General features: G+C 36.6%; 1 protein-coding gene across 1 annotated transcript in view; it reads right to left on the bottom strand.

Moving 5' to 3' along the window:
* LOC124089451 (uncharacterized) overlaps window positions 1–1,734 on the bottom strand; it is a 47,262-nt gene extending 45,528 nt beyond the window's left edge. The window contains exons 1-2 of the mRNA XM_046439495.2: window positions 1,601–1,734; window positions 1,161–1,473 (exon numbers count right to left, since the gene is read on the bottom strand). Coding sequence (XP_046295451.1) covers window positions 1,161–1,473; window positions 1,601–1,646 — 359 coding nt within the window. The 5' untranslated portion in view covers window positions 1,647–1,734. The remainder of the gene's footprint in view (window positions 1–1,160; window positions 1,474–1,600) is intronic.
* Window positions 1,735–8,560: the final 6,826 nt, after the last annotated feature.

Below are 8,560 nucleotides of genomic sequence, written 5' to 3' on the forward strand. Positions count from 1 at the left end.
TCCACTACAATTTTCTGTTGTGGCAGAAATATTCTATATTTTCTCTGTCAACATAATTTCTATTAGTCACACATAGCCATGAGGCAGTTGAAATTCAACTAATGTGAGTGAAAGAGACAGAATTTTAAATTTTATTTAACTGGCATAAAAATAACTTACATACAAATAACCACTTGTCCTTAGTAGAAATTCCATTGCCTAGTGACAGTAAAGAATATGCCAATAGAGGCAGAGTCAAAATCTGAACCCAGATTCACTGGTAAAAGATCATAAAATCCACTCAGTTTTGATGTTGCTCCTATCTGTTCTCTTATAATCATCTTAAAAGGCAAACTTCAAGAGTATAGGACCTTGTTATTTTTCTCCATCTCTATATCCCATGCTTGATAAATTTCTTCAGCAAAAAAATGAGGATAGATGAGCTAATTTTAATAAACTTAATGTTTAAAAAAACTAATTGTATACTTAAGCAAAAAAACTGTGATTCACACTCTGATTATCTGAGGGTAGATTTGACAAAATTGGGTAACAGGTTCTCTGAACTTATGATGTGTGGAATATTATTCATCTGTTAAAACAAGTTCTTGAGTTATGGAAACCGTTTTTTTTATGTCAAATTAACAATCAGAAGCACAGATAGATAAAGTATCTAGCTTTACACCAAACCAAATGGCATAAATAGGATTCAAAACCAACAAATTCCTAAAGCCAGGAACAATCTCTTTTACCCAATAGATTGTAAAATTGGGGTGATTTCATTCACCATGCAGTATTTAGAAATGTCTGGAGATCTTTGGTCACAACTTGAGAACTAGTTTGCTCTGACATGTTATACATGGAAACCAAGGATGATTCTCAATGTCTTAAAATGCACAAAACAGCTCCCATAACAAGGAATGACTCACTCCTTGTTCTCAATATTTCTGAGTATTTTATGTAAAACTTTTCTATGAAGTGATTGCAGAGGGATTAGGTGGTCATCCTTCAAGACATAGGAGGAGAAATTTGTATTTTGAAAAAAAAAAAACATACAGGGACTGTTGGACCAAAAATTCTTATTCTAGCATTCAAACACAAGACAGACCCTAGGTTGAAGACTGGCCCAGGATGGAGATCCTCTGGTGAGTTTTTTGTCTCAGTTCCCCATATATCTGAATCACTGTGAGTAATAGTTGTCATAACCAGACAGACAGTGGTAGTCAGCCTCATCCTCAGGCTGCAGTCCAGTGATGGTCAGGGAGGCAGAATTGGAGGAGCTGTCTTTAGAGCCAGAAAACCGGTCTGGAATCCCAGAGGGTCTTTGATTGTACTTGTAAATCAGGAGAGTGGGGGGACTTCCCAGGTGCTGCTGGTACCAGTACACATAGTTATTCCCAATGTCTCCACTACTACGGGTGCAGGAAATGGTGACCTTCTGCCCTAGAGACCCCGACACATGTTGGGGCTGAGTGAACACAACCTCGGCCAAAGAACCTGCAAGGAAGGAATGAGACAGAGATGGGTGAGGATAGGACAGCCCCCATTTTAAAGGAGAAAGAAGAAATTGCCATCCTTTCTGATAACATTCAGCACCCTCCCAGAACCCTCTTCATCCATTCACCTGTGCAGTGAACAAGCAGGATTAAGAAAAGTGGAGACCAAGCCATGGTGAAGACAACTTCAAACTCTGCTTCTTGAGCCACATAGACAGTTCAGGGCTCTCCTAACCTTCTTATCTGTCTCTCTGATCTTCAGGGTGGGGGATCTCATGCAAATGTTCCCCTTTCTGGAGGCTGTGCAAGTCCTTCAAACTTAGTCTGGCCTCCATTTGGAGAGAGACAAGATGCTGTTGTTTTTTTACTCAAATGAGTGCACAGGAACTCCTGTGGGTTGAAGGGTCAGAGAAACAGGAAAAAGCTAAGCCAAAGCCTGGAAGACAGTGCCCTCTGGTGAATGAATGAGACATGTCAATCCTGGGTGGGTGCTAGTTCTCAGGATTTCTGCTGTCCCCAAGGCATGCCTCTCACAATTCCAGCCACATGTCCTTGGAATCTCTGCAGAATATTATGTGCTTGCTGTCCAGTTGCATCTTCATGTCTAAGCAAGATATATAGGCCAAGAGCTACTACTTTGCTTCAGATCTATTGGTTTACTTTGTGCTGTTGGAGCTGATGAATATCACAAGGAGAATGGGCTCTGTTTGAAGGGAGATAATTCTTCCTTCTTCAGGAAGGACTACAAGAGACCTGTGTGTAAGCTCTTTGTGGTAAGGACGCCCAGGTATTCAGGCAGGAAAAGGAAGGAAACTTGGGCTTGGAGACCATATTTTAACATCAGAAGATATTGCCAGACAGAAACACTCTGTGAAGGTAGGCAGGAGTGAATATGTATCAAGGGAAATTAACCCAGAGTATATAATCAGTAAGTACTATAAAAGTTTGAAGTAAGATATAAAAAGTCAATAAGACCTGAGGTATTTGAAAGCTTTCTGAATAAAGAACCCAAAAGGCTTGTGATCAATTGACTCTCTGAGTAGGAAAGAGGGAAGAGGGAAGATAAATGTAAAATTCTTCATTTTCTGAACAAGTAAGGTCATACTACTTTTATTTTTATGTTAATAGCCTAAAGGCAAATTTGAACCTATTTATTCAGGTGATATACAATTAAATTAGATGATTCTGATGTAGAAAAAGAAAAAAAACAATGTTTGGAAATTGTGTTCTATGGAAAGGTCATTGACATTCTTTGGTAGTACAGTTACAACCTCTGCCATTAGTGCTACTGTCCCTCTCATTCCACTCCTTTTCCTATCCCCTTACTTACCATGGCTGTACTTTGTGGTTAACATTCCAAGCAGATGGGCTCATCATTTCTTAGCTCAGGTGAGAGAAAATGCAGGTGGTATTTTCTCATTTTCATATTCACACACACAGTGTGACATCTATGTATCCCATATCCATAGCCCATGTTTCAAGAGCTCCTCTCATACTCAATCTGACTCCTTTTTTTTGAAAATTGGTTTAAAAGGTGCACTGAAGTTTGAAAGTTTGGTGTACTCCTATTTGTTTATTTTTGTTTTATTGCTTGTTTTTAATATACAATAAATCATTGCCAAATCTTGTGTTATGAAAGTTTCTCCTAATGTTTTCTTCTGTTTTAGAGTTTTAGGTATCACATTTAAGTTTTTAGAGCCAATTTTTATACATGGTATATGGTATGGGTTCAGATTCATTCTTTTCAGTGTGGATATTCAATTTTCTCTGAACCATTTGTTGAAAAGACTGTCTTTTACCAATTAAGTGGTTTTGACATGTTTTGTTGCGTTTGACCATATATGCAAGAGTTTATTTCTGGGCTCTCCAATCTATTCAGTTTCTCTACCTGTCATTATATACGTGGGTACAACACTGGTTCAATTATGTAGCTTTGCAAAAATACATTGACAACAGCAAAAATGGAACATCCTGCATTGTTTTCATTATTATGTCAGCTATTTAGTGTAATTTATATTCCATATGAATTTTTAGAATTCATTTTTCTCTTTATGGAAAAAAATATCAGTGGAATTTTTTAAAGGTGGTATAGAAGCTGTAGATTCCACGGGGTAGTTTTGAAATGTTAACAATATTAAGTTTTCCAATCCATAAACATGAATTTTTTTCTACTTACACATTCTTTAATGTCTTTTATCAATGCTTTTTCTTTTCATTTTCAGTGTATAATACTTTCCCTTCTTGTACAAGTTTAAGATCAAGGTTAAGTTTATTCCCAGGTATTTTTTTATCCCTTTGGAAGGAATTCAAAGCCAACAGTCACCTAAAAGCTAAGACCATACTCTTTTTACCTAGCAGTTCTCAAAATATGGTGATTTTTCCCCAGAGAATATTTAGCAATGTCTGGAGATTTCTTTTTCTTTGTCACCTCTTGAAAGTAGGTACTACTGGCATCATATATGGAGGTCAAGGATGCTTCTAAACATCCTACAATGCATAGAATAGCACCCAAAAGAAGGAATAACCCAGATCACACTTATAATAGTGCCAAGCTTCAAAAATCATAAACTGAACTTAATCTTCTCTTTGAAATGTTTGCAAAGGTATGAGTTGATCATTTACCATGAGATCAAAAGAGAAATTCTTTTGGAATAAATAAGATAAACCCTTAAACAGAAAATTCCAACTCTAGAATTCAAACAGGTGACAGAAAAGGGCAACCAGATTGGAGTGGAGACAGTTTTTGTCCTACTTCCCCTGTGGTCTGGAGCATTGAATCCTATAGCTGTCATAACCAGACTGGCATTAGTAGTCAGTCTCATCCACAGGCTGCAGCCCAGAGATGGATGAAGAGAGAGAGTTGGAGGAGCCATCGATGGAACTAGAAAACCAATCTGGAGCCTCAGATGGTGTTTCATCATACTAGTAGATCAGGAGGGTAGGGACACTTTCTACGTGCTGTTGATACCAGTACATACAGTTCTTTTCCATGCAGTTACTACTACAGGTACAGGAGATAGTAATCTTCTAGCACAGAGATCCTGACACAGATTGGGGATGAGTACAACCTCAATTCAAGATCCTGGAAGGAGGAAAATAGACTATATCCACAAGGACAGGGTATATTGAGTACCCAGGGAAAAGAGAGAGGTCATTATTGCAGGTGACATTCTGGTGCCCTCCCTCTGCTGGCAGCCAACTGTGCAGTGAACAAGGAGGGTGAGAAGTAGAATCCAGCCATAATGAAGATGCCCTAGCCTCTTTTTTCTGACCCTCAGCCAGGTTGACGCTCACCAATTCTACTAAAGCTGTTGCCATAATCCTTAGGATAGGGGACTATCTGTTCAAAATTTCCCCTTTCTTAATATTGTGAAAGCCCCTCCTAAAACTTTTTCCTGGACTGTAAGAAGGAAGATGATTTTTACTACTAGGAAGACACAGGAACTCCTGTTGGAAGAGAGGTGGAAATATGCAAGAAACTGGGGAACACCAAGTGGGTGCCTAGATCACAGTACCTTCTCATGGATAGGAGAGACAGAGCAAGCCTGAGCAGGTAGATTGTTCAGGGGTCCTGCCTTCCCAAACCTCCAAACTTTGTGATTACAGTCACTGTGTGGGGGTTGGGTGGGTATTTGCACAGCATTCTATGCTCACTATACATGGAAAACTTCATATCTATATAGATGGGCCAAGGGCTAATACTATGATCAATGAATTTTGAGTTACTCCATGTTATTGGAGATGATGAACATCACAGTGAGAATAGATTCTTTTAGAAGAAAATAAAGTTCAAGGGCTCTTCCTTCTCCAGAAGAGACCATATTGTGAGCCCTTCAATGAAAGGAGACTCAAATTTCAGGCAGGAAGAGGAGGAACCATGGAATCAGAGACCATATTTCACCATCAAAAAGATACTGCCAGATTAGAAGGAGTAAAGAGGCATGAAAGGGTGGGTCTGAGAATGAATCAGGGACAATTTAACTAGAGTCCCAAGTCAATAGATGTCATGCAGATTTTAAATAAAACTAGAATGAAATGTCCACAGGATCAAATTAATTTGAATGGTGTCTGGAAAAAGGATCCACAAGACTGGTGATCAGTTGCATCTATTGGGAAGAGAGAAGAGTCTATTGTATTTTTGATGTTTCCCATTTTGTGGACCATTTGAATATTACTACTTTTATTTTTGTGTTGAATAGTCTTAAGCCAAATTCAAGCCTCTTTATTATGATTAAAGTTAGCAATTTTGAAGTATAATTTAAAAAACAGTATTTTGTGGTTCTGTGACCAACATGATGTCATACTCTGTGATTTCCATTGGTTATACCTTCACAACTACTGTCATTGGTGCTACTATAAACTGTGGTTGTGGTTTGTGGCAAACATTCCAAATAGCTGAGTGTGCTACTTTTCAGCATGATGTGAGTAAAAGGGCAGATGCTATTTGCTGCTATTCACATTAACACACACAGATTGCCATCTCTGCACTACATATCCAGCCCAAGCATCAACAGGTCCCCTCATATCTAGCATCCTTTGTGTTTTAATTTTTGTTTAAAAATAAACAACATAAATTTTTCCATCTTATTCTTTTTAAGTGTACTGTTTGGGAGTGTTAAGTACATTCTAGTTGTTAAGTAAAAGATCTCCAGAAGCTCTTCATCTTGCAAAACTGAAATTCTATACCCATTAAACTACAACCCCCCATTTACAATCTTCTCCCCCATCCATTGACAAACATTATTCTAATTTGTGGTGTTATTAATTTGTCTAGACACCTCATATAAGTGGAATATGCCCTTCATTGTCTTTTTGTAACTGGTCTGTTCAGTTAGCATAATCTCCTCAAGATGCATCCATATTGTTATATGTAAAAGGAATTCCTTCCTAAGACTGAATAATTTACTTATTACCTTTTTTAATGTATTTATTCAGTCTGAATTGTTGGACGTTCAGAGTACTTCCACATGTTGACTATTGTGAATAATGCTGCAATGAATATTTGTGTATAAATATGTTTTCAAGATCATGGCTTTAATTCTCTTGGATATACACCTAGATATGAGATTACTAAATCATATAGTAATTCAATTTTTAATTGTTTGAGGAACCATTGTACTGTTTTCCATAGATGCTGCACCATTTTGTATTCTTATCCAGCATACAGGTTTCAATTTTTCTGCACCTTGCCAACATTTGTTATTTTCTGCTTTTTATAATAGCCATTCTACTAAATATTAGGTGATATGTTGTTTTGGTTTTGATTTGGTAATCTAATGATAAGTGTGCTGAGCATATTTTTATGTGCATCTGGGCATTTATATATCATCTTCAGAGAAATGTCTATTCAAGTCCTTTGTCTATTTTCAAATAAGTTTATTTGTGTTTTTCTTCTTGGTGTTCTTACTTTTGAGATATAGAATTTTTAAAATTTTTTTAGTTGTAGATGGATAGCATGCCTTTCTTTTATTTGTTTATTTTTATGTGGTGCCAAGGATTGAACCCAGTGCCTCACACATGCTAGGCAAGCACTTTGCCACTGAGCTACAGCCCCAGCCCAAAATGTGTGATTTTCAGTTATTTTCTCACATTCTTTAAGTTCTTTTTCATTCTGTTCGTTAGATTCTGTGATGCATAAAAGTTTTTAGTTCAATGTAGTCTTATTTGTCTATTTTTTATTGAAGTTACTTGTACTTTTAGTACTATATTCAATAAATCATTGCAAAATTCAGTGTTATGAAGATTTTATGCATGTATTATAATTTTAGCTCTTAAATTAGTATTTAACTCCTTTTGAGTCATTTTTGTAATGCATGGTATAAGTTAAGGGACCAGCTTCATTCTTTCACATGTGAATATCCAATTTTCCCTGAACCTTTTATACAGGAGACTGCTTCTTCTCCCCATTGATTGTTTTTAGCCTGCTTGTTGAATTTTATCATATGTGGCAAAACTTAGTTTTAGGCTTTCTATTCTATCCTACTGTTCTCTCTTCTTCTTCTTCTTCTTCTTCTTCTTCTTCTTCTTCTTCTTCTTCTTCTTCTTCTCTCTCTCTCTCTCTCTCTCTCTCTCTCTCTCTCTCTCTCTCTCACACACACACACACACACCAGGGCTACATTGTTTTGAATACAGCAGTTTTGCAATATGTTTTTCACCTACAAAGGGTGATAACTCAAGCTTTCTTATTCTTCAATATTATTTTGTCTCTTTGAGGCAAATTTTTATAAGAATTTTAGGATGTGTTTTCCATATCTGGAAAGAAAGATGAATGAAAACTCCAATACAACATACCAAAATCTCTGGGACACCATAAAGGCAGTGCTAAGAGGAAAGTTCGTTGCATTGAGCTCATTCATTAAAAGAAGAAAAAATCAACAAATTTCTCAGCCTCTCTTTCAATTCTACAACATTTCAAAGCTTGCTTGCTTGCTTGATTGATTGATTGATTGATTTTACCTTTTACATGATAGAATTTAAAATAACTTCTTGCTATATTTATCTATACTAAATTCTTTTGTGTTTATTTAGGTTGAATACAATGATGAAGTGAAAAGAAACAGAACTTTATCATTCAGTGTGTAAAATACAACATCAAGAATAATAAAGCAAAATTTCCTAAGGAAACTTTTAAGCAAAGAAATAGTAGAGTATGAGAATGTGTTTAAAAAGGCATAGCTGAAGTAGTTGTACGTGTGCTATAGGAAGGGTCTTAAGAGAGTCACTCCATCCTGCAAAGCAATGTGCATTTTTACTGGGAAAGCAGAACTGTGATACACCTAGGCAGCTACGGAGCCCAAGGACATTTCTAGCTGAGAAACTCAAGGACTTCTGGAGCTCAGATACTGAAGTCAGTCAGAGGTATTGCATAGATCCAATTTTACTATGACCTTTCAATGACACAAAGCAAATATTATCCACCTAATCATTAAATGAACATTCTTCTATATGTTCCATAAATTGATCAATAAATGGGATAGATTTAAACTAAAAAGCTTTTTTTCAGCAAAATAAACAATCAATAATGTGAAGAGAGAGCCCACAGAATGGGAAAAATCTTTATTACACACACACATCAGGCAGAGCACTA

Source organism: Marmota monax, unplaced genomic scaffold (genome assembly GCF_021218885.2).
Source record: "Marmota monax isolate L192 unplaced genomic scaffold, Marmota_monax_Labrador192_F-V1.1 WCK01_AAM20220418_F8-fsc00253, whole genome shotgun sequence".
Lineage (NCBI taxonomy): Eukaryota > Metazoa > Chordata > Mammalia > Rodentia > Sciuridae > Marmota > Marmota monax.